Source organism: Dendropsophus ebraccatus, chromosome 1 (genome assembly GCF_027789765.1).
Source record: "Dendropsophus ebraccatus isolate aDenEbr1 chromosome 1, aDenEbr1.pat, whole genome shotgun sequence".
In the NCBI taxonomy this organism is placed as follows: domain Eukaryota; kingdom Metazoa; phylum Chordata; class Amphibia; order Anura; family Hylidae; genus Dendropsophus; species Dendropsophus ebraccatus.
Genome location: NC_091454.1, coordinates 78196444 through 78223791, shown reverse-complemented (window position 1 = coordinate 78223791; position 27348 = coordinate 78196444). Strand labels below are relative to the sequence as shown.

Here is a 27348-nt window from a genome sequence, read left to right as displayed (position 1 = left end):
CCATATGAGCTTTTGCTTTTTTGTGCCACAATTGGCCCATAATATAGTATAGTATAGTAAAAAAAAAAAACATTCAGCAGAGGCAGCTATTGATTCCTTTGGTCTTTAGGGTCCTACTCTGTGAGACATTATGACTAGCAAAATTTTGAGGCCTGAAATAATAACCCTTGCCATTCAATAAATTCTGTTTTATACATAACCTAAACTCTACACCAATCTGTTTTCATGGTTACATTAGCTACATGCATTAAATTATCATGCTGTAAGCATGTAAGCAGTTTCCCCTATTTGTAAATATTCTCAAATATCTGGCTGTAAGAATAACTACTGGTGTACATTGCAGATTAGAAATAGTAAACTAGAATTTTATTCAGCCTATTTGTATATTACTATTGAATGATTTATTAGATGAGCTTATAAAATTGATAAACAGACACATAAAATAAATAAAACATTTTCTTCATAGGTATAAGCTAAAGAGCTAGCGTGTGCCCTGGGCCGGAATTTAAAGTACTTACTTTTTTACTATTCTCAACATACTGTAACAATGCACTCCCTCTTGGGTAAAAGCCTATTGAATAACCTTTCTAGAGGTTAACAGCCAAAAGAATTTTGATGTGCATAACTGCACTTACAGAGATACACCGTATAAAACCTTTAACTTTTATTCTTTAATAACATTTTTTGTCAAAGGTTATAAGAAATTGTATTTAAGATATGTTGAGTTGTATGTTAATTGACAACCAATGCTATGAATGTTCATGGTTCAGTACATGTGTATTGGATTACTGGATAAAACAACTTGACCAGGTCAAGCTAAAAGTAAAAAAAAACTTTATTATAATCATTTCACATTGAACTTTGTTTTTTAAATATATTTTTTGTTTTGTTATAGAAGTTATATTTTCAACATATTAAAAAGACTCTGTCAGTAGGTTTATGCTGCCCTATTTAAGAGTAGCATAAACTAGTGATAGAATAGCTGAACAGAATGATGTATCACTTACATTATTCTGTGCAGCTTATTTGCAGAGATCCTCCTGAAAATCTTGGACAATAAGTAGTCCTCTCCATTAGGTGCATGTGCTCAATAGTCCTGGATATTCATGAGCACCAGAAAACTCGACAAACAAGCTGCTGATTTGCAGTTATCTATCCATGTTGTGTATAGGCAGTCAACTGTCAATCAGCAGCTGGAGTGCAGGTGGAGTGGTGCGTCACGAATCCCATTCTCCTGCATATTAGGAGAGCGGTTGAACAAGATGCAGTAAGTAATCCATTGTTCTATTCAGCATTTTTGTCACTGGTTTATGCTACTCTCATTTAAGGTGGCATAAACCTAGTGACATATTCTCTTTAGGCATTTAAAGGGATATTCTGACATCAGGTTAAGCACCACAGAAGCATTAAGCATTGCCTACCTGTCTGCTCTAGCTCTGAAACAACCAAAAATCTATTTGTTTTATGGAACTCCTCCAAAATCATTATTCCTGACTGAGCAGTTTCTCTGCACTACAATTCCCAGAGTGCATTGTTTCCCTAGCCCTCCCACTCTGCTCAGTCTCCTTCCCCAGCACTCCTTCCAAGAACATTTCTCTACACACAAGATTATCATACAGCAAGTCTACAAAACTGCTGAATTTGCTCCGCTGCCTATGGCATTTTTTAGCAAAAGACATAGGGGGACATTTATCAAACTAATTGCGTCTGTTTTTAGTCTAATATATCTAGTTTGCGCTCAAAATAAATCTAATATGAATTTATGAAGCTTTTTTAGACAGGACTATCCAAATTAGATGCGACTTTTTGAATTGGATTTTTGTTGTTAATTAGATCGAAAGTGCGCCAGAATTCTTTTTTTTGGTAAATTTATTAACTGCTAAATTTTTTAAAAAGTCACATATATTGGCACATCGCTACGTCTGCTCCGAACCAGGTGAATTAATTAAACTAATTAAAAGACCATTATTTTCAAGACACATTTACTATGCTATTAGACAATTTACATAAATTTGACTAAACAAATTAGATTGGAAATTATGCCAAAACATCTTTGACAAAATCGTGTTTTTAGATTTGTTAGTAAATATCCCCCATAGTGTTGTAAACACACCTAATTTTTTCACCAATAAAGATATGCAATGTATATGTGTATATTGTCATAGGAGAGAGGAAAGACTTGATTAGCCGATGAGACAATACCACTTTTATAGTTCTTTAATTTTCAACTCTTTTTAGTAGTAAATCAAGCAAAAACATGCTGAAGCAAGTACAATTAGTGATAACACTATATTAGTAACTTTTAAATGGACCCACCCTCCTCAAAACTCCAAAGTCCCGTGTAAGTAGGATAAAGGATACTGATTCAAAAATCTGTAATTTGTAGCTTTCTACTGCTTTGTATTTCACCACTGTAAGGCTACAAACTGAGCATGTTGATGACTCCTTCATTTGTAGCTTATAGCAAAGGAATGTGAGTCCCTTTAAGTCTTAGAGTGATAGTTCTAAATAAAAACAATTTCCTTGTACTGGAATACCCCTTTAGAAAAAAAACTGCACTGAAAATAGTTTTTTATTTCAGTCTTTAAGATCTCATGCATATACAAAAAAAGGGAATTACACAGTCCCAGTGATTCCATGGAGATGAATTCAGCCATTACAGCACTTCGAGAGCCATACCTTTTCAATTTTCTATTAAGATCAATATATGGGAGCTTTAAGGGGGGGGGGGGGATGAGGTGTATTTTTGATGGCATAATTTCAATCTCCTAGGGAAGGGATGATTAAAAAAGAGCAATCCCACAATGTTTTTTTTTTGTTTGTTTAATTTTTAATGTTTACTGTGTAGTATAAATAGCATGCTAATTTTGAGTCTAATAATAGCCAAACGTATACTTAATGTTTTACTATTTCTGTATAAGAGAACTATGACTATATATAAAGAGCCATACCCTTTTTTCCCCCTTTTTCTTAAATCAATTTTGTGAGGGCTTGCTCTTTGCAGTGAAAGCTATAATTTTTACTGGTGCTATTTTAAAGGGAATCCATCAGCTCCCGGGCATTACCTGAGGTGCTGACAGTGTGCTGTAGCTGGCGGTCCCCCGGTAATCATGGTGCCCTTTTGGTAATTTTCCGTGCAACGGATTATGTGCAATCTTATGTCTCCTACTGTCACAGAGCAGTTGTTCGTGCCACACTTGTCATGCATCCTCCTCCCTCTTCATGAATAATCAATGCTGCCTGGCCTCCTGCTGGCTCAGCTGTCAGATTGCAGATCAGTCCTCTGTAGGCAGGTTATCTCTGAAAGAATCCTTCCTCCCTAACATGTTGGAGCTGTGGTCTAGGGGTAACTCACCTGTCTGGAGACCTGAAAGCAGTTCATTCTCTTGTTGTAATCCCCTGATGGAAATTAAATAGATGTCTTTTTTTTCTCATTATTGTATCATTTTTAAGGCTATGTTCACACAGTATTTTTGCTCAGTATTTTGGCCAGTATTTTGCAACCAAAACCAGGAGTGTATTGAGAGCACAGAAAGGCTATGTTCTCACACTGTTGGAATTGAGTAGATGGCCGTCATTTAATGGCAAATATCGGACGTTGTTTTTAAAAAAACAGTAATTATTTGCCATTAAATGACAGCCATCTACTCAATTTCAACAGTGTGTGAACATAGCCGTTCAGTGTTTTCAATCCACTTCTGAGCAAAAATACTGAGCAAAAATACTGAGCAAAAATACTGTGTGTGTGAACATAGCCTTAAAAATGATACAATAATGAGGAAAAAAAAGACATCGATTTAATTTCCATCAGGGGATTTGAACCAGAGAATGACCTGCTGTCAGGTCTCTAGACAACTGAGTTACCCCTAGACCACAGCTCCAACACATTACAGAGGAAAGATTCTTTCAGAGATAACCTGCCTACAGAGGGAGGAGGATGCATGACAAGTGTGGCACGAACAACTGCTCTGTGACAGTAGGAGACATAAGATTGTACATAATTCGGAAAATTACCAAAAAGGCACCATGCTTACTGGGGGACTGCCAGCTACAGCACACTGTCACCACCTTAGGTAGTGCCCGGGAGCTGACGGATTCCTTTTAAGGGACATTTACTATACAGAGAAAAGTATACACCTCCTAATCCTTAAATGTAGGCTTTTTACTTAGTTTCATTGTCGCAGTTACATAAAACAAAACATCTATCAATGCATCCTGCCTGCCTTTACAATTATTTGTGATTAAAAAAAGATGTTCTAAAGAGTTCAAAGAATTCAAGCATGGTACTATAAATGGCAATTTTATTTATTTATTTTCATTTTTTACCATACAAATAATGTTTGTTTGGAAAGTTTCCATCTTGTTAAATAGATGGCAGCTAATAATGATCATGATCTATTTAACGGAACGGCCACCTTCCGCCATTATTATTATGAAGTGGAACATAGTTTAAAACTAACAGGTAGGCTATTAGCCCTGGGACACAAATATAGTGAGAGCTCCTGATAACACACCATCACTTCGCTATACATACTGTATATAGCAGATTACACTAAACCACTGTTATCTGCAACATATTTTTACAGTGAATGCTGTCAAGGGGTTACAAAATATAGAATACTAGAAAAAAATGTACAAAAGACATTCAAACATCAATAATAACTAGAGATGAGCGAACCGGGTTCGGGTTCGAGTCCATCCGAACCCGAACTTTCGGCATTTGATTAGCAGTGGCTACTGAACTAGAATAAAGCTCTAAGGTTAATTGGAAAACATGGATACAGCCAATGACTATATCCATGTTTTCCACATAGCCTTATGGCTTTATCCAACTTCAGCAGCCACCACTAATCAAATGCCGAAAGTTCGGGTTCGGATGGACTCGAGCATGCTCGAGGTTCGCTCATCTCTACTAATAACCCAAAAATACAGACAAATTACCTTTGAGACCTCTGTGGTCCAGTGCACCATACTAGATGCTAAGACAACTTGCCCAGGCCATTGAAGAACCCATTCCTTCCTTGATGAATGAGTGTATGCTTTAATAGAGTGATTCATAACTTCATGCAGGGAAAGTTTCATTATCCTCTCAACCTAGAAAGAAAAATACTAGCTGAAACAAAAATTAATACAAAATATCTTTGCATCTGTATAATAATTTATTGTTTAATAAAGTTCCCCATTTGCAATGCAGCTCCTTGTCTCCATGTCTTACATCTGCACCATACCACCAAGGGCCCCCCATGTGCCATCAGCCACAATGGGGGAAATGTATTACTGTTTTCTGTATGCTTTTTGTTGTAGAAAAGTTTTACATTTTACTCAGTTGCTTCACTGTGAAACAATTTGTAAACTTCTAAAGTTTACAGCCCTCATGTCAGGCTAGGGAGACACGGACAAGACAGTGTGCCCTGAACTTGCCCCAACCAATGTCCCTGCCTACTTGCCACGCATGGCCCTAAATGGCCGGGGACAACCACGGAGTGGGTCCCTACGCTGAGTAGGTAAACACACAGAACATAGACAGACAAACAAAATGGAGGAGAGTCAGCTAGCCAAATCAAAACCAAATGGACAACGCGGTACAAAATCAGAAAGAGAGCGGAAAGTCGGAGGTCAAGCAAGAGGTCAGAACACGAGCAGAGCAATAGCAAGGGTATGAGGACAGGGAATGCTGGGAAAGGAGCAGGGGAGCTGGGACTAGTGTGAACTAATAGCCAGCAGTGAAGTGAGGAGCTGTCTGCTTTTTATCCCAGATCAGAGACTGGGTTAAGCAGCTGACTGGACCAGCCCTGATGCAAGCATTAAGTACAGCTGAAGAGACGTACGTACATTTTCATCGTCAAATGTAATTTTACAAATACAACTTTCTTAAAATGACACAAAGGCTCAAAAGGGCTAAAATCCACTCTAGTTTTGGCCACACTTATATACCCATGGAAATCATAAATAAAAATAAACAAAATGCTCCATTTTAACCCCTTAACCCCCAAAGTTAACAGCTGCATCGGAATCCTTTATGCAACCTCATCCCTGGTGTCTAGTGGGGTGGATCGCCCCCCAGGGACGTTGTCCCGGAGAAACGATCCACACATCCTGCTCGGGCGGGGGTCTGCGCCGTAATGGCGCTAATCCCGGCTCAGCACTCGATTGCTTCCGGCTGCAGCAGCCGGAAGCAATGGAGTGCTTATCTCATTGATCTATGCTGTATAACTATCAATGAGAGATCAGTGTGCTTATACTAGAGGTCCCCCAAGGGGCTTCAAGTATATGTGTAAAATGTATAAATAAAGTGTTGTTATTAATAAAAAGCCCCCTCCCCTCATAAAAGTTTGAATCACCCCCCTTTTTCCGTGTTATAAAAAAAAATAAAAAATAAACATGTTTAGTATCGCCGCTTGCATAATTATTAATTTATTTTATTCCTGATCTCGCACAGTAAATGGCGTAAGATTAAAAAATCCCAAAGTGGAAAATTGTGCATTTTTGGTTGAATCAAATGCAGAAAAATTGTATTAAAAAGTGATTTAAAAAGCCGCATATGTGCAAACAAGGTATTTCTAGAAAGAACACATCATGGCGCAAAAAATGACACCTCACACAGTCCCGTAGACCAAAGGATAAAAGCGCTATAAGCATGGAAATCGAGCGATTTTAAGGAACATATATTTGTTAACAAAGGTTGGAATTTTTTACAAGCCATCAAATAAAAGAAAAGTTATACATGTTACATATCGTTGTAATTGTAACGACTTGAGGAACATACCTAACAAGTCAGTTTTACCTCAGCATGAATGGCGTAAAAACAAATACCCCCCAAATAAACAGAATGTGTTTTTTTGTTTTTGTTTTTTTCAATTTCACCACACTTTTATTTTTTATCTGGTTTTGTAGTGTACTTTATGAAAAAATTCAGCCTGTCATTGCAAATTACAATTAGTGGCGCAAAAAATAAGGGCTCATGTGGGTTTCTAGGTGAGAAAATGCAATTGCTATGGCCTTATATACACAAGGAGGAAAGAAATGGAAGTGCAAAAATCGAAATTGGCTCTGCCTTTAAGGGGTTAATGGATGAAATAGTGCAGCCACTCGTCCAGTTCAAATTTATATGAAAGGTGCACTATTTTGATAAATTTGATGCAGGAAAAAAAGTGCTTTACAGGCAAAAGGCATAATATAGACCACTTTCCATTTAGAACAGTTTTGATAAATTACTCCAAATAATTTTAAAAAGGGTTTGTTCTAAACATGCTCATTCACTCCCAGGGCCACAGAATCCACTCCAGCCATTCCAGTGGACATTAAGAACCCACTTGGCCCTAACTATTACTCCTGCACTGCCCTGGTGGGTGATTGCATAAATAACTGCGTAGAGAAAATAATAAGTTCTTACATTAAATCTGCCGATGCAGCTTTAGAGCCAGTCTCTGAAGTAACAGGCTGCTCAGCCCATCACTGGCCAGGACAGGATTTCCGCGGCTAGTGATTGGCTGAGCAGCCTGTCACTTCAAAGATAGATGTAAATGTTTCAGAGTGGAGAAGCAAAGAGGACTCTGGGAGCATGGAGAGGTAATGTGTGAACTTTTATTTTACACTTTTAAAACAAGAGCTGCAGGAACCTTGCTAACAATGTCTGGTCAGCCCTTGCTGCACGATAATCAAGCTAAATAAACGAGCCCAGATCCAGCAGTTTGGTACTTGTTTACTATAGTGATTAGGCCATGTAATACGGCACTTACTCTAGTTAAAATTTTAAAGAGGCACAGGAATCTCAAAAAATTAGGCACATCCATGCGTAACTGTGTGTCTCTGTGTATCATCTATAATAAACCAAGAAAAGAAAAAAGGCTAAACATATATAAAGAGTGCACTCCACACAATATATATGAAAAATCACAGAACATATTTTATTCAAAATCACATAGAATAAGATAAGATAAGAATAATCATCAATGGGTATGTGACCTACAGGGGGTCGCATGCAAATAATATTGCTACCATGACCACAAAATGATAATAAGGATGTGATAATAAATCAATACCACAGGCACAGCGTGCAACAAAATCAAATAGACCTAAAAATTACAGTGAGAAACAAGGTAATCTAGATCAGGTAAATAACCAATACGCACTGTATTACATCAGTAATTTTTAGGTCTATCTGATTTTGTTGCACGCTGTGCCTGTTTTATTGATTTATTTATAGTGATGAGCGAGCATGCTTGTCCAAGCTTGGTACTCAATCGAGTATTAGGGTACTAGATGGTACTCGTTACTTGGATGAGCATCTCACGATACTCGAGAGAATCTCATCATCTGTTTCCTGTAAGTTTGGGATTTGTAGTACACCTTTATAAAACTTGACTGCTCATTGGACGGGGGTATCACAGCATGTATCTAGGTCCGGACAGTACCAGATAGTACCGTACAGCCCCCCCTAAACTAGTGGGTACTACACTGTATTGCTGGGATTTGTAGTACACCTGCATAAAACTTCACTGCTCATTGGACGGGGGTGTCAGAGAGTGTGTCTAGGTCCAGCCACTACCAGATTGTACCGTACAGCCCCCCTAAACTAGTGGGTACTACACTGTATTGCTGGGATTTGTAGTACACCTGCATAAAACTTCACTGCTCATTGTAATGGGGTTTCACAGAGTGTATAGGTCCAGACACTACCAGACTGTACCGTACGGCCCCCCCAAAAATCAGTATATTTCCTGATTTCTGTATTTCATACGCAAGGCCTATGTAAGTTCCATACTGTGCACTGTCCATAAAATGGTGAACCCCAGGGGTAAGGGTCGAGGGCGTGGGGTTACAAGTGATGCCGTTGCCGGAGGCTGTGGTTAAGGGCAGGGTGAAACAGCAGCACCTTTTGAGGAGGTAGCAGTGGCACACCGCAAATGTCCACTCCCTAGCTTCTTTGCCCAACTTACGGGGTCTCAAGGTAGACCGATATTGAAACCGCAGCAGTGTGAACAGGTGATCACGTGGATAGCGGATAATGTGTCCAGTAACTTATCCACCAACCAGTCTTCCACGCAGTCCACCCACGCTACCCAAGGGAGTGGAACCCTTGCTCAGCCTCCTTCCCCACAGCCTGGTCCCTCCAGGGAAAGAAGGGATTCAGATCCACCACCATGCTTCCAGGAACTTTTTTATGGACCCTTCCCTGAGTCAGAGCAACCGGAGCAGTCGATCTGTCCTGATGCCCAAACTATGCAGCTCTGATGATGACGATGAGACCTGGTTGTCAGACAGTGAGGTTGTTGTCATGGATGTAACTCAAAGTGAGGAGGACAGTGAGGAAATGGAGTTGACAAAAATGACGTTTAGGATACACACCACCACAGTTAATAGTTTGTTAATGCTGTTTGTGCCTTAAAGGGGAGGGTAACTATCACTTAATAGAAAGATTGACGTGACTATAACTTTCATATTGACATGTCAGCCTCCTTACCCCCAACAGTTGCCAAAATAGGGCAGAGGTGGTCAGGTCGTCACCTTTTTGTTTCTGTTTGTCTATCCGGGAAGTAATGATCAGGAAGGAACAGATGCCGCACTCTGCTGAGGGCCCTCTGCCCCTTCCTTTAAGCAAGTAGGGTTATGGTCAGCACTTGGACCCTAACAAGTTTGGTGACATGTCAGAAATTTGGAAATGATGGTTACCCTTCAGTTTAATTTGTTGGGGTATACAAATATTGTAGGTTTGCACAGTATGAGAGAGAAATCTATCTAGCTGTGCTCATGCTTGTTTGTTAGCACTTAAACCAGTTAGCACTTACAATTGTCACATTAGTCAACTAGGGAATGGCATGTTACTATTGTTTGGTGACTGTTTTCAGTTCATAGTTCACATTGTAAAAGTTAAAAGTTCTGCACTTATCTCAATTTTCATTGGTTGTTGTTGTCTGATTGCACAGTTTGAGTTCATTTTTACCACTTTGATAGTTTAGAAGTATGTGTGCTTCCCCCCCAAAAAAAACAAAAACATTTGCACTATGATGTACCACACCACCCCTTGCTAAGACACCATGTATAGATACAGTATATTGTACTTTTTTCTTAATTTAATTTTTTATTAATTTTTCTTAATGGTTCTCTGTGTGCTCACTGCCATGCTGTGTCTGGTATAATTTTTGGAAGGCTCACTTGCTTTCTCACTCACTTTTAATGGTTCTCTGTGTGCTCACTGCCATGCTAGGTCTGGTATAATTTTTGGAAGGCTCACTGGCTACCGCTTCTACCTTGTTCACTCTGTCCTCACCACCATGCTGTGCCAGGCTGAATTTTTGGATGGTTCATGATATGCTACCTCTGTTTTAATGGTTCCATGAGTTCTCACTGCCATGCTTTGTCAGGCTGAGTTTTTGGGTGGTCCATATGTCTACCTCTGTTTTAACCAGGCTGTTGCACAGAATTAGGCATAATGGTGCCATTAGGCAGCCTCAGAGGCATGCATACATGCTGCCCCTGCTGTTTCCTGTCCATTTCCGATGTGTTTCCATCAATTTCTGAGGTTGACAGGTTTTCACACGACCTTCCCTCTACCAAACTTGAGTCTCCTGCAAAAATACTTGATTCTTCTATTGACTTCAAAGGGGTTCGTTACTCGAAACGAGCACTCGAGTATCGGGAGATATTCGTTTAGCGTAACGAGCACCTGAGCATTTTAGTACTCGCTCATCACTATTTATTTATTATCACATCCTTATTATCATTTTGTGGTCATGGTAGCAATATTATTTGCATGCGACCCTCTGTAGGTCACATACCCATTGATGAGTATTCTTATCTGGGTTGACTATGAATTTCTGGATTCCCGAGTGGAATTTTTAATTGTTATTAATCATGTTTTTGTAGTGTTCTATGTGATTTTGAATAAAATATGTTTTCATATATATTGTGTGGAGTGCACTCTTTATATATGTCTAGCCTTTTTTCTTTTCTTGGTTTATTATGGCTATAATCTAAACATTGAGTGGCACCCCATTTTGTGAGTTATTTTGGTAGAGCCCCTTATTTCGTGTCTTAGTCTGTGTATCAGCTAGGCTGTAGGGTGAATTTCAGCAGCACTTATGCTAGTTCTCTGACATATATTGAGGTAAATTGGGAGGGTTTAGGAGGCCATGTCCCCTTTTTTTGTTAAGCCCCACCACCTTAAGTAATGCAGTTTGTGTGGAAAGACAAAAAGTTGCACATTTTTGAGCTAAAAAAAGGTAAGACAACACACACTTATATGGTACTCTCTTCCCTCTTTTCCACCTCATTACTTCACTTTTGAGAAGAAAGAGAAAAACTTTATTTTTGGTAACTATAACTGGTCATTTATCAGGAATTTAAAGTGTAATGCAGGAGCTATGGTTAGTTCAGATTGGACAATCAACAATCAGCCATTTTTTTGTTTTTCCTTCAGTCATCTAGCCTCTGCCTTCTCTTTCCACACTGATATGGCATTGGAAGCTGTGGTTTCTGGATGTAGTGCAAAAGTCTTCTAAGGACTTCTGGTGGCTCTTGTGCAGCATGGTGGCTTAGAGAATTTTATGTTTGTCTTGTGGCACTGAGAAACATGTTCAGTCCATGATTGCATGTGTTTTGTCTAAGTACTATATATATATATATATATATATATATATATATATATATATAGATAGATAGATAGATAGATATATTTCTTGCGACCTAATTGATATATCAGATTGACTCTCTGGTTCTGTACATGTATCCGAGACAGGAATATTAAATTGTAAGTCTTATCAGGGGTCGGGATTCATGTGATTATAATTATGGTCATAATCATTGTAGCCTAAATAAATTTTACCACAGTTTTCATAAAGGGACATAACAGGTCCATTCTCACAAAGACTATTTATCAAGGGTTTTGCAACTATGAACATTTGGATTTATTACCCATTTTTGGTCTAGGTTTTATTTATGCACCAGTATTCGAAGGGTGAATATTTTTTAAATGCAACTTTTTGTAAAAAAAAAATTTTAAAAAGAGGGAAACCCAATCACTGACCCATCCCCTTGATTAATAGAATACAGTTATTAGTTTCTGTATACTTTTTTTTCCATTGAAAGCATTTGTATTAGACATGTATAGGGAAAAACATATATGTTATATCCACAAACTAATTATTTTTCAAATGAAGCATTTTCCCTTTCCCTGACTATATAATGCATTTACTATATGTTATAGTGTGTTCATTATAAGAGGCTTTTCAATAGCCATTTTCATAAAGCAATCATTACTGTAATGCTAAAGAAATGTAGGCTGGCAGTAAGCTGAGAGAAGTGTATTGTGAAAGACATCAGGTACAAAGAGTGCTTAGCCATCAAAGAGAGTTTATGAAAGAGTCTAAAAATATGTGTAAAAAGCAGATTCTGCTACACAATCATTACATATCATTTTTCAAAAGTAGAACATTGTCTTCTCACTCATGTAGGTCACTTCTATTACATATCCGCACAACAAGTAGGTCAATCCTCATTGAAAGCAAATCTAAATAATTTTACATTAGTGAAAAGTCTATGCAGTAAGGTCACAAGTGATGATCAGAGGAAACTGAACAATGAAAATGAAGCAATTCCTTATATTTAGGGACCTATGATGCATTGTTTCCATTCATCATTTTTAGAATTTATCATTTTCCTGCCTATGGATTAGTTTCGGTTCACATGACTTTGTGCAACTGCTAAGTGACTAGCATATGATTTCAGCTTTTTTTTCCATTGAGATAGACATCACTAAATACTGCCAAGTGGACAGTAATCTCTACAGCGTTTATAAGGAAAAGATTTTCTATGTAATGAACTGTGTGAGTGGCCAGATTGTAACTATTAACCCCTTAAGGACAGAGCCAATTTTTATTTTTGCCCTTTTGCTTTTTCCTCCTCATGTATTATGACCGGCACTTGCACTTTTTCACCTACAGACCCAAGTAATCCCTTGTGTTTTGAGGCACCAATTGTACTTTGCAATAACAGACCTAATTTTTCCATAAAATATGCTGCAAAACCGGAAAAAAACACTGCACTGTTAAAAAAAATATAAAAATTGCATTCTCTCCCTTTTTTTTGGGGGGGGGGGGGGGGGGGGTGAGTTCTTGTTTACGCCATTTGCACAATTGTAAAAGTGACATGTTATATACATATTTTTTAATATTCATATGTACTTCTGTTATTTGGCAGCAGTAAGGGGTGACATAGCCCCCTCTGCTGCCACTAACGTTTGTGTCAGGAACTGCAGAGCTCTAAGCCTTGCAGTTTCCAATCCCCTGTTATGATCTAGTGCTGCAGAACAACACTATCGCTATGCAGAGCAGGGCTTGTTGTCTCTATGTACTGTATATGCTAATATAAAGTACACAGTAAGGGAGCGGCTCAAAACAATCGCGGTGTCCAGCAGCCTCTGCACAGTAAGTGACAATTGCTATTGCCACTTACTGTGGTAGAATTTAGAAGCAGGATAAGCAGGGACAGCAATCCCCGCTCACCGTGCAGACCCTGCGATTGTGTCTCCCCCACCATGTACTGTATATAAGAATATGCAGTACATAGAGGGAAGAAACCCTGCCCTACACAGTGATAGCTCTGTTTGGCAGTGCTAGAACAGAACAGGGATCAGAAACTGCAGGGCTTAGAAGCTGTTGGTAGCAGCAGAGGGGCCATGTTGCCCCTTAATGCTGCCAATCAATAAAAGTACATATGAATATAAAAAAACTACATGTAAAGTAAAGTTATATTAAAAAAAAAGCAATATACCTTTATTAAAGCAATGTATTCGCTAATTTACTAGAAGAACATGGGTTCTTCTAGTAGCTAATTTTATATTTCAAATTAATTATACTAAGTGTCAAAAGACATCGATTGAGCTTATAAATATTAAAGATCTTTTCAACTTTTAGTCTATAAAAATTTTAGGCAATAAGATATCTATTAAGCATGAAAAAAAACTTTATGGAAAAGCATTGAGCACAATGCTGTATTAAAAAATTGATAGTGAAGGTATTTCTCTGCCAGTAGGCTATAAGCTGTGGAATCCAAACAACTTAAAATGCAATTTATTTGGAGCCAGAGGCAAAGTAATTTAAAATACATTCTAAGTTATCCATCAATGTGAACATTTTTTTTTCTTTCAAAAAATACACTTTACAGTGCTGCAGAATTAATTTTTAATAACCGTAATATGTACCTCCTTAAAAATAAAATAAGTACGAACACAGAAAAATCACTTAATTTACTTTTTTGGGTTTGGGAGTCACTGGAAACTTATCATTTTGCCTTAGCTCACGGTCCCTGCTTTCAGCCTTTTTAAAGTGAATTACTCTTAAGAACTGTAAAAATATAACTTTTCCCATGTACAAGCACGTAAGACTTATTACCTACACCATAAGCTCTTAATCCTGTTCTTCAATTTTCAATGTAAATCTCCAAGTTTCTTACTTGGTGAAGGAAAACACTTCTCATACACACATTCTTAATCTATACTACTTTAACAAGCTTGTCTACTGATATATATATTCCTACCAGCTCACCATAGTCAGTTTTCCTACATGGGGCTAGTTTCAGATGTAACTAAAAACCAGTACAGGATAAATGAAGCAATGCATTAAAAAATGTTAACCTAAAAAGGGAATGTTTCATCAAAAATGGCCTGTGTTTTAAATCAAGTTTTTATAGTAAACATATTTTTAAAGAATTTTTGGGGAACTTTATTTCTAATTTTACTATATAAAATTTAATGGTGAATACAAAATAGAGGGCGCTGCAAAGTGATTTCTACGTCATTAAAGTGAAAGGTGACACCAGTGAAGACTAAACAATAGATAAATCTCACAGCTCATCCTCTCCTCTGCTGTAGAACAGGTTGCAGAGGTCCCACAGCATGCTAACAAAGAAGCCATGCTAACAAAACAAACATATTTCTAAATGCTGTAAACACAGGTAAGTCAAGATGGTTATGCCTATAATAAAGAACTAAACAAAAAATAAAATAAAAAATACTATCAGAAATTAGAAACATATAAAAAAAATTAATGTCCCTCTTCAGTAAAGAAAAAATATAGGCAATACATTATATAGGCAACATTAGACGGCAACATTAGACTTTTGAACCCCATAATATGCATGTGAAGAAAATGAACACTGTTGTTTTTTTTTTTTTTACTTATACTGATCTGAATTGTGTTTTAAGGCATATAAGAATCAGAAATAGGATTAGAATAACTTATAGCCACAGGACTGTGTCTATATAGGCCATTTGGAAAGAAAGCATGCTAAAGAGAAAAGTACATTAACATACTGAATTTATATGTTAACTATTAGATTACTGTGGGTTTAATAGGAGGTGTTATGAATATACCTGTTCAGACCTTTGCGCGGTCCTCAGTGTGCAAGGTGCAACCAAGGCTGTGCTTTTGCCCATGATCTGAGTTTATTTTGTGTTTATCTTGGCTCCAGTGTGAACTCAGTCCTAGTTTTTTTTATTGGTTTCATTTGACACACCTTCTGTCAACTTCTGAGTTAAGCTGTGCTTGACTTTGGCTATCTCTGTAACTGACAGATCTTCCAACCAGTCAGTTTCCTTATTGTCAGCTATGTATGCTCTGGAACCAGGAGGCCACTTCACGGGGATTCTTGACCAGGCTCCTGGTTTCCTAAAAGTTGTTCTCAGTATCGCATTGAATTGCCAGTTATATAGTATAGCTTCCCTGTCCTGCAGTCAAGCTTCCTGCATCTATCTATGTATTACCTCTGGTTTTCTGTTACTATTGCCTTGTATTCTGACCATCACTGCCTGCCACCTGTCCTGACTAGTTGCCTGACCTCTGACTACTATTCTGTTTCTGCAATTCTGTACCTTTGCTGCCCACCTGTTATAACCCGGAATGTCGACCTTGCCTTATGATGTTTTCTTTGTCATGTCTTGTTCATTGTTATACCTATTCAGGCTAGGGATGGTTACCCAGTTACCCGATGCCACCTATGGCAATTCATGGTAAGTAGGCAGGGATACTGGCCCAAACACAGCCTAGGGTCCACAGTCTCAGTATGTTCAGTGCAAGTGGTCCTAACATGAGGACACATACAGAAAGACTACAGAAGGTAAAAGGGGCTAAATATAATGAGAAGTGCATTGTAGAGTTCTGCTACATCTCTAGGGGGTTATACATCAGTAGACACATGTAAGAAATTTGTTTATTGCATAAAAGTGTGCCACATGTGAATACACTCTTAAGATTCCCAAAATATAGAGATGCGTGAACCAAACTTCCCGAACTGAGATTTGTTCCAAACTTTGTAAATTAGATTTGTTAACGGACCAGATTTTTCTAGTGTTTGTCCTACGGTTCGTTTCAAAATGTACATAATATATTACATTATACTGTAGCAAAAGTGCAGGGAGAGGCAGGCTTAGAGAGGGTTATAGGAGGTTGATTAGGAATTAGAGACAGAGAGAGGATAGTGTAAGGGTAGCAGTGAAAGCTGTTTAGCTGTGTAGCTGTGATTTGGCTCCTGTACTGTAAATTTATTTGTCAATACACTCTGCCCACAGTTCTGCTGGCTAAGGTTAATCCACCTGAGGTCAAACCAGCCACCTTAGTAGCCAAGTAGCCTGTTGTAAAAACGGGTCTGGCAGCTGCTGGCTAAGGTTAATACATCTGAGGTTAAATCAGCCACCTTTGTAGTCAAATAGCCTGTTGTAAAAATGGGTCTGGCAGCAGAGTAAGGCTATGTTCACACAACGTTTTTTCAGCTCCGTTTAAAATAACATCCTTTATTTTGAGTCTAAAAAAACGGACGTCATTTAGTTGTCTGGCCTCCCCTTAGTTCAATGACTGGTGTTTGCACATTATTTTAGTTTGGGTTTACTAGTTGGCCTTTGGCTGTGGCTTAATTGAAAAGTCCATTGAATTTAATAGTAAAAACGGAGAAAGAACGGTGACAAAAGAAAAAAAGTTCTTCATCTATATAAATAATAGACTTTAAACTGAAAATGTTGGTCCCCCCAAAAAATAACTACAAAATGAGGATGCTGGGGCTAGAGGAAAACATATGCAAATGGGTAAGTAACTGGCTGAATGATAGGAAACAGTGGGTGGTCATCAATGGGACATACTCTGATTGGGTTTCAGTTACCAGTGGGGTACCGCAGGGGTCAGTATTGGGTCCACTTCTTTTTAATATATTTATGACCTTGTAGAGGAGCTACAGAGTAGAATCTCCATTTTTGCAGGTCACACTAAACTGAGTAAAGAAATCAGCACAGAGAAGAATAATATATTATTACAGAATGATTTGGAGAATCTATAAGTCTGAGCAGAGAATTGCCAAATGAAGTTTACTGTGGATAAATGTAAGGTTATGCATTTGGGTCATAGAAATAATAAGTACAGTTATGTGCTAAATAATAAAACACTGGGTAAAACTGCTTCTGAAAAAGACCTGGGGGTATTGGTGGACAGCAAACTCAACTTAAATGATAAGTGCAAAGGCTAATAAAATAATGGGATGCATAAAAAGAGGCGTAGGACAGGGCTGAACTGTAACGGGTGCAGAGGAGGGAGACCAAGGTCATTAAGGGAATGGGTGGGTTATCAGGTTATCAAGCTTGGGGCTATTTAGTCCAGAAAAATATGTCTTAGGGGCGATCCGATCACAATGTACAAATAGATGAAAAGAAGAGATCTTTATAGTGATCTTTTTACTCCTAGGTCTCATGACGAGGGGGTATCCTCTACATCTAGAGGAAAAAAGATTTTGCCACCAGCACAGACACACATTCTTTACTGTAAGAGCAGTGAGACTATGGAACTTTCTGACACATGATGGCTGATTCGTTAGATAAGTTCAAGGAAGGCCTTGTTATGGGCACTAGATTACATGTAATAGGATATTAATCCAGAAATGATTGTGATTGCCATTGGAGGCAGGAGGGTTTTTTTCTCCTTGTGATGTTTTTTTTCCATCCTCTAGATCAACACAGTAGGATTTCTGTAAGTTGAACTTGATGGACTCTTGTCTTTTTTAAACCTTCTTAACTATGTTACTTTGTTACTGATGTACAATGAGTCATTGTATGCCAGTAATCAACTAATCCCAGAGATTTCCTTTATGAAGTTAACCCAGTGAGTCACCTGCCAGGGACACCATTAGTGTCAGTGAGGTGCAGTAGAAATCAACACACAAGTAGACAAGGTATTATAGTTGAACTGTGACTTTACACAAACATCAGGTACATACCTGGTGTAATGACCAGGGACATTTCTTAAATGTTACTTAATGGCAGCATGGCACGATCTAAAAACTTTAAACAATAGGGCTTACATAATAGAAACAATAACCGCCTGAAGGGTCTCAACCAGTTGGCTTTTTGTTCTCGGTTCCAGTCCTCCGACTCCCTGGGGATAGGCAACGGTTATGGCTGCAGCCCACGGTCCACATGGCCTTTCCATACTCCACCTCCTCACATGTTCCAGGTAGGGATGGTCCGAACCCTCCGAGGTTCGGGTTCGTATGAACCCGAACGCTCGGCATCAGATTCCCGCTGTCTGCCCGCTCCGTGGAGCGGGTGGATACATCGGGAGGACCGCCTGGAAAACTGGGATACAGCCTATGGCTATAGCTGTATCCCAGTTTTACAGGCGGTCCTCCCGCTGGATCCGCCCGTTGCACGGAGCGGGCAGACAGCGGGAATCATTACCGAGAGTTCGGGTTCGTACGAACCCGAACCGAACTCGGTTCGGACCATCCCTAGTTCCAGGTTATGCATGTAATTCAGGAGGTTGTCTCTTTGCACAGAGCCCCTGCCAATAAACAGGGTATGGCTATGTGATACATCTTTAAGAAAGCCATAGACTTTTTCTGATGACCCGCTCATGCTCCTTCATCTGTACAAACCACTTGCAAAGGGTCAGGGGTGTAGCAGACAGCTATGGTGCCGGTGCAGAAGAAGGTTATGCAGTAGTGGATTATAATAGGGGCGTTTTGGGCGGCAGCCCGGGGCCCTGAGCTCCTGGGGGGCCCATGACCACCCAAAAAGACCTATACTTTCAATGGTGTACTGTCTTCTGGCTACACTTCTGCCATGATTTGCAAAAAATCACAGTTTTTTTATGGCAATTTTGCACAAATCAGGACATCATGACATTATCTATCATGTACTATGAACGCCAGGCTAGTGCTTCCATAGTTACAGGGGGGTGGGGGGGCCCAGGCTTGGTGAACAGCCCGGGGCCTATGGTAAAGTTAATCCGCCCCTGAGGTTATGGCTTTAATGAGACAGTGAATCATGTGCAAGTGCCTTCTCAGCCAAGCTGGATTCAAAAGCCTGCCAGTAGCTGTGCAGTGGGGACAAGGATTCAAGGTGTCAAGGGTGGTGGTGATAAGGATTCTGGTGTCAAGGGTGGTGGTGATAAGGATTCTGGTGTCAAGGGCAGTAGCGAGGAGGGTACAGCTTTCCATGATTCTTCATCCTCTTCAGGTCACCCCATAAGTACTCTTAGATTCCGGGCCTCTTCAACCTTTCTAAGGCAACTCCCCAAGGGCTGCTGTGAGGCCGGACACCTGGTAAGCAGGCCACTGTCAAACACCTGTACCACACAGCCATCCAGACGCCATACTTTTTCTTGTCTAATTGGGTAATTTAAAAGCAATTTTTTGCCATGAAGAAATGCACATTTTGTAGGTAGTTTTAACTGCAAAACAGCCCTAATAGTCTCACTAGTGTAGCTGCCATAGTTTAGCTGTTTTAGCGTGGTTTGTTTAAGGTTTGCTTCAGATGTACCCCAATTTTAAGCCAAAAATTTGCAAACCTGCCAAACTAAATCTTTCAAAAATTTGTTCATCTTTACCAATATTGAATGTCTTGAAATTATGAAATAAAGAAGGTCCAAGGTCATTTTTAAGCTATCTGTGTCCAAAGATCTACTGTACACTTTTTTCCTTTATGCTAAAAATAGAGTATCTGACAATAGCATCTGGTTAACTGTTTTAGCTCAGAACACAGAAAAAAGTCTTAGTGAGATTTTCTCAACTTTTTCTATTTGTCAATTAATCTAGTGGAGTAGACATGAGCTACTGTATAATTAACTTTCTAGGGAACATGTGTCTTACATTAGAAGCAAGTGCAAGAGTTCATAGTAATAATTAACAGTGGGTCAGCATGGTGTTAAAGAGCTAGTTTGATGTACAGTCTTTTGATTTTTTGGATATTTTTAACTCAATAAAATGTATTTTAGGAAAATGCTCATTTTTGAGTGACTTTATTATCAAACTGGAAACTTAAACATGAGTCCTCGACAGTCAGAAGATCCTTAAAGTAATCAGGTTAGAAAGTATACACCATTCAAGCCTCTCAGGAAGAAAATGGGCCAAGTGAAAAATAGAAGGAAACTGCTCTTGTGCTACCTGCTAAACACATGTAGATATCTTTCCTCGGAAATAGTTTTTACATTGACTCTATCACATCATTTTAAGGCATCTATAAATCTTTCAGCCCTGGGGTCTCATTATTCAAACCATCCAAGCTGTACTTTAAATGAGGTTAGTGTAGCATCAGGGCAAGACATTAACACAGTGCTCAATTTATCATCCACTTCTAATTACATTTCCTAAGTCAATAGCCAGTTCACTTATCATCGAAGGCTTTTAAATGGCACTGTCTGCATCTTTTCTTTCTGGAAGGCAGAAACTATGCAGAAAAACTTGGCCTTTCTTCACCCTTAATGTGGTATAAGCAAATATCCATGCTATTATGAGTAGGAATACCAAGGTGCATAGGTCTCTGAAATGCATTTAATTCAAAATAATATTGCTCACCTAATAAATCATTTATTCGTAAATTAACCATTCCTGATGAAGGCCTAAAATGCTTATGTTTTAAACCAATATAATTTAAAGCTATATTCACACATAGTAAAATAAAAGCAAAATACAACTGTATAAGAGGTATAAAATGCAGTTGTATTTTGAATCTAAAAATGTGCTACATTAAAGAGCATGGGAAAATGCCAGTGTTTTGATAGATAGATAGATAGATAGATAGATAGATAGATAGATAGATAGATTTTATTTTTATTTTTTTACACAGACTGACATTTTTTAATAGACTTTAAAGTGGCACATTAAAAATTGTATTTTTAGTTTAAAACACAATGTAAATCCTCTAACCCGTGTATAATGATACCAAATGTGCACAGGCCACCACTAAGCACTCTTTAGCACTTTCTACAGGGGGTACAATACCCATCTGCAGACAGGCGCTTCAGGAAGAGAAGGTATTCCTTTCTTTTGGAGAAGTTTTTGGATTGGCATATATGCTTAGGTAATGGGAACACTATTGAAAATGGTGTAGGAAAGCTATTTTGTATATCCTTTCCCAGAGTTCCAAGTGGTGCAGAAAGGAACTTTAAAACTTTTTATAACCCTCTCCTCAAGTAGAATTTGTACACCTTTGGTCCCACCACAATAGGATTCTAAATAGCCCGCCACCACCCTGCCCTGTACTTGCGAGGGGCAATAACCCTGAAAAAGCTGTTTGCAGATGCATATTCTTTTTTCTATAGTAGAGGTTTTTGGCGTGGGATATATCCTTAGCCAATGTTCTAAGGCTCTTTAGTTAGAGAGAAACATGGACTTGAAGGGAAAAACCATCTTCTTAAGTTGTTGAGAGAGAGAAAGAGAGAGACAGCTATTTTGCAAATGTTTTTTTTTTCTAAAAGAATAGGGGCAGATGCATCATCTTCATAATTTTTTTGAGCAGGTGGAGCTTTTTATGGGCTGTGCAAGGTTGATGCACCATTATAATTTTTGCATAATTTTTTGGCTAAAACAGCTTGGCCTAAAAACTATGCTATAGTAGGAGTGGAGTAATGCTGCACCAAAAATCTTTTGCACATGATAAATATCACTAACAAAGTACAGCTGATGCAAACTACTCAAAAGTGCAATTTCGTACACAGTGTGCAAACACTTTCATTTATTTCATTGCCCCCCCCCTAAAAAATTGTATTAAAAAATAACATTTAATAAAAAAATATATGAACCCCAAAATGGGGCCTTAGAACTAATCACGCTAAAAAAAAAAAAGCTCTCTTATGGCTACTATACTGAATTAAAGATAAAAATGTTATAGCTCTTTGAATGTGACGATGATATAATAGGGCAAAATAAAGGAACAAGAAACAGGCCTGCACGACATACAGCAGCTGATATGTACTGGAAGTCTTGAGATTTTTGAAAAAAGTAAATTACAAAAATATAAAATTTTATGACACCAGCTGATTAGATTTTTTCGTTGGAGTACCTCTTTAAGTATTGAGCATTGTTGTTTTACAGCTTTTTTAACTAATTTCCAGTGCATGTGGACTTGATCATCTTTTCCTTATCCTATGAGCTCTCAGCTTACAACTGACATTACAATTGGCGCGTTTAGAGGGCATCATTTTTAATTGCTTTTCTATTAGTTCTCAATAAAGAAACTGGTGACTTTTAGATTTTGCAGATGGTACCCCCTTAATTGCATCATTGTGAGAGGTTACATAACCCTTTACTCATGGTCTGTTCTTTCACAGCTGGCTGCCTTTTGACAAAGCCACAGCAAGGGGTGAAACATGTTGAGGGGGGCTTCGATATTACTTTTTATATACCGTTAGCATTTCATTAGTGGTATTTGCATGTACTGCAGACACATTATATAACATATATCTAGGAACATTCATCTATAGCCAATGTGGCGGGACTCCATATAGTCTATAGAATTGCAGATAGATTACGCTCACTCATTCGCTACTGTGTTTTTCAAGCACATGTAGTATTTACCAATAAAAAATGTTTTGTTTTGTTTTTTAATACAACAAGGATGATTGAGAAATATAGGACTTTGTTGACTACCCAAGGGTAATTTATAGCTTATTGTTGTAGTTACAACTCTACAATCACTGGTCTATAAGATGCTCAGTTCTACCAGGAGACTGGGGTCACAGGGGCCTCAATGGCCTGACTCCCACGATCAGCTAGTTATCTTCTATTCTGTGGGGAGAAGATAATTCTGTCAGATGTGAATACACTTTAAACCAAATGTTCTAGTTAAAATGTATCTAGAATAAAATGGAGATATTTATAAAGACCGCTCTACAATATATCTTATAGATAATTAGATGGTGTTAGTAACATTGGGATTCTCCTATTCTTCTACTACAGTTTAGAAAATAAAAGCAAAAAGAAAATGGCCTTGTTATCTTTATATTTACATGCGTAATATTGCAGGTCTTCATTAGAATGAATAATAATGAAGTTGCTGAAAGATAATAAAAGCACAAGTTGAGCATTCAATGTGTCATAAAAAAAACCAAGCTTTTAATGTTCTATACATTCACATACAGTATTCTGCAGTCAACTAATTTGTTTTGAGGGATTTCAGTCTGTTTCCAGGTTAATGTTTTCTAATTCATCATGGCTGCTTCAAAGCCAAACTGCACATATAACTGCGTATGCATGGTTTAATTAGTGTTACATACAATATATTTTCAGAATCTAGGTTTATTTTGCTTCTTTTTTAGCTGTCTTATACCATATTCTGTTGTAGTTTGCATTGCTTAAAGAACACACAACTTCCTATCACGACATGTATATACAATTAAAATGATATGTATTTGAGAGGTCATAGAACATGTTTTCTGCCAGATAAGAAACCACCTTGCTGTGCTACACAAGCCTTTTAGTAATCTTTTCTGCAGAAGACATGAGAGGATTGTACATAGCAACATGGGACTTTTTTTTTAGCAGAAAAAGATGGCCTGCTCCCTCTGGTCTTCCCTTATATTATTGCCTTTTTTATTATCTTAGCATAGATATATGTTTATCCCAGGCATGTTTACATTTAATTATTGTAGGTTTACCTACCACATCTGCTGGAAGTTTCTTGCAAAAATCTACAACAATGTAATATTTTCTCAACTAGCCTTTAACCCCTTAACAACACAGGGCGTATATTTACGCCCTGTGGCCACCTTGGGGAGTTAAGAGGGGGCCGTGCGGCGACCCCGCTTTGAACAGCCGAGGTCCCTGGTGCCGCATGTAGCCCGATGCTGCGGCTATCAGCGGGCACGGTCCGATCGCCGTGCCCGCTAACAAAGTAATCACATGCAGCTGTCAAATTTGACAGCTGCATCTGATTACTTATGCAGCCGATCGGTGATGGTATAGTGGCGGAGATCGCCCCCTCCCCCACGATGTTGTACCGGAGGAGCGATCTCTGTGTCTGCGCCATAATGGCGCTGATCCTGGCTTGGCACTCGAATGTTTTTGGCTGCAGCAGCTGAAAGCAATCGAGTGCCTATCTCATTGATCTATGCTGTATTACTCTTCAGCATGGATCTCAATGAGAGATCAGTGTACTTATACTAAAAGTCCCCTAGGGACTAAAAGTTGAAATCACCCCACTTTTCTCCTTCAAATCCCGAAAAATTGTAATAAAAAGCGGTCAAAAAGTCGCATATGCGCAATCAAGATACCGACAGAAAGAACACATCATGGCGCAAAAAATGACACCTCATACAGCCCTATAGACCAAAGGATAAAAGAGCTATAAGCCTGGGAATGGAGCGACTTTAAGGAACATATTTGTTAACAATGGTTTGAATTTTTTACAAGCCATCTCATAATATAAGAGTTATACATGTCATTACGATTAAAACGATATGTAACTTGAGGAACATATAGAACAAGTCAGTTTTACCTCAGGGTGAACAGCGCAAAAACACATACCCCCCAAATAAACAAAATGCGGGTTTTTTTTTTTTTAATTTCACCACACTGAATTTGAATTTTTTATTTGTTTTGCAGTGTACTTTCTGAAACAATTCAGTCTGTCATTGCAAAGTACAATTAGTGGCGCAAAAAATAAGGGCTCATGTGGGTTTCTAGGTGAAAAAATGCAAGTGCTATGGCCTTTTTAGCACAAGGAGGAAAAAAAACAAAGTGCAAAAATGCAAGTTGGCTCTGTCCTTAAGGGGTTAAATTGGCTTTTGGATAAGCGGCAAAAGCATAATATATATCCAAGGAGAAATCGAACAATATACCCAGTGAGAAGAACCCTTTGGGAAGATACTGTGTACTATTATGTAAGAAAAAAAAATGCTAATCGCTCTTAAGAGGTATCAATGTGAAAGTAATGCAAGCATTAGGCTATGTTCACACAACGTTTTTTCAGTTCCGTTTATGTCAGTTATTTTGAGTCTAAAATAACAGACGTCATTTAATTGTCTGGCCTCCCCTTAGTGCAATGGCGGCTGTTGGCACATTATTCTTGTTTGGGATTACTAATTGGCCTTTGGGTGTGGTTTAATTGAAAAGTCCATTGAATTTAATAGTAAAAACAGAGAAAGACAAAAGAAAAACTGTGCGTGAACCACTAATAAAAAACGTCCGCTGTTTGCAAAAGACGTACAAAATAATGTTTACGTTCATTCTTTTGACGTCCACTGTAAAAACGTCCGTTATTCAATAGACTGTGTGCATTGGACGTCCGTCTTTCATTTGACTGCAATGCATTGACATTGCAGTCAGTTAAATCACGGCAAAAACTGTCGTTTTTTAAATATCATAATTGTCTGCCTTTCTCTATTTTTGACATTGTGTGAACATAGCCTTACAAATGTTTTCCCCAAAAATACTTTGTAAAACAGTAGTACAGTTAGAAATGGATGAGCTGTTCATAAAAACTTCCATTTAATTCAGTGCCTCTTGGAAAGTGAGAATAGCATACGTCATAAAATATTTAAATATGACTATTCACAAATTATCTTTATGTGTACGAGTCATAAAGGCAATGTGTACCCCAGTTATCTTATACTCTACCAATGCTACAAAGGATACAAGATGTAAACAATAGCTTGTTGTGTATGACTGAGCTAACATTCATATATTCCTGAATTGCAACAGCAGTTATTGGGGAAAACATTGCTGGATTTTTTATTTACTCTTCAGGCTATGTTCACACAACGTCAAAAATATTAAAACGGTGGCCGATTTTCATATTTAAAATAACGTCCGTTTTTGCCGAGATTTAACTGACTGCAATAAAAAATGCATTGAAGTCAATGGGAAGACAGACGTCCAATGGACACAGCGTATTGAGTAACGTAAGTTTTTGCCACGGGCGTCAAAATAATGAACATGATCATTATTTTCGGACGTCTTTTGCAAACAGCGGATGTTTTTTATTTGTAGTTCACACACAGTTTTCCTTTTGTCACCGTTCTGTCTCCGATTTTACTATTAAATTCAATGGACTTTTCAATTAAGCCACAGCAAAAGTCCAATAAGTAACCAAACTAGTATAATGTACAAACACCCGTCAGTGCACTTAGGGGAGGTCAGGCTACTAAATAATGTCCGTAATTTTAGTCTCAAAATGACGGACGTCATTTTAAACGGAGAAGGAAAGACGTTGTGTGAACATAGCCTCAGGCTGATTGGCCTTTTTTAGTGCATTTTTTAAGGTATAAGAGAAGCTACCCTAGGTTTGAGATTAGTAGGGATTAACGAACGTGCCAATGTTCAGTTCAGATTCTGAACACAAACATAATAAAAATGGTTGTGATCGGGTAGTGTTCGCTGAACATTCACAAACAAATTATGAACGACCATTATAAGTGTATGTTTCGGTCTACAGTTATGCACATGCGTACAGATTATCAGGTGCAAATAGTAACATACTTAATAGCAGAGTAATTACGAGGTGTGTAGCATTAGCGTATCTTTTATTCGCCAGTGTGTATATAATCAATGACGTGCATACAAGTATCACGCAATGCGCATGAGGAATGCTAGGCTACAGTGTACAGTCAACTGAGCAAGTCAAGATGTCCCATCAAACTCAAATATATGGTGCAGATAATGGACAGGATGGTCTATGATCTGCATCATGGGCCGTGTAGAATCCAAACTTGCATAAAAAAAAAAATATATATATATATATATATATATATATATATATATATATATATACATACGTACATACATACAGAGTGGTCCAAAAAAATGTATCCACTGTTTAAAAGTCCATAACTTGCAAACTAATTGACAGAATTGTCTCATATTTGGGAGTGTACTAGTTTGTAGTTCCGGCAGTCACCACACAAGCGTTGTATTGTTTTGTCAGATGACAGTCGCCGGATAGTCTGTGTTGTGTTCGTAGTTGCACCTAGTTACTCGAGTAAACATGGCTGGCGCAAGGCTTACATTGAATGAAAGGAAGTCAGTTTTGAAGTGGTATTTTAAGTACAAAAACATTAATGAGATTCAACGGCAATGACGAAATGAGTATCAAACAGA

At 38.2% G+C, this 27348-nt stretch overlaps 1 protein-coding gene across 1 annotated transcript in view; it reads right to left on the bottom strand.

Annotated features, from left to right (window-relative positions):
• LOC138783023 (dynein axonemal heavy chain 3-like) overlaps positions 1 to 27348 on the bottom strand; it is an 877176-nt gene that overhangs the window by 489423 nt on the left and 360405 nt on the right. The window contains exon 25 of the mRNA XM_069957145.1: positions 4942 to 5094. Coding sequence (XP_069813246.1) covers positions 4942 to 5094 — 153 coding nt within the window. The remainder of the gene's footprint in view (positions 1 to 4941; positions 5095 to 27348) is intronic.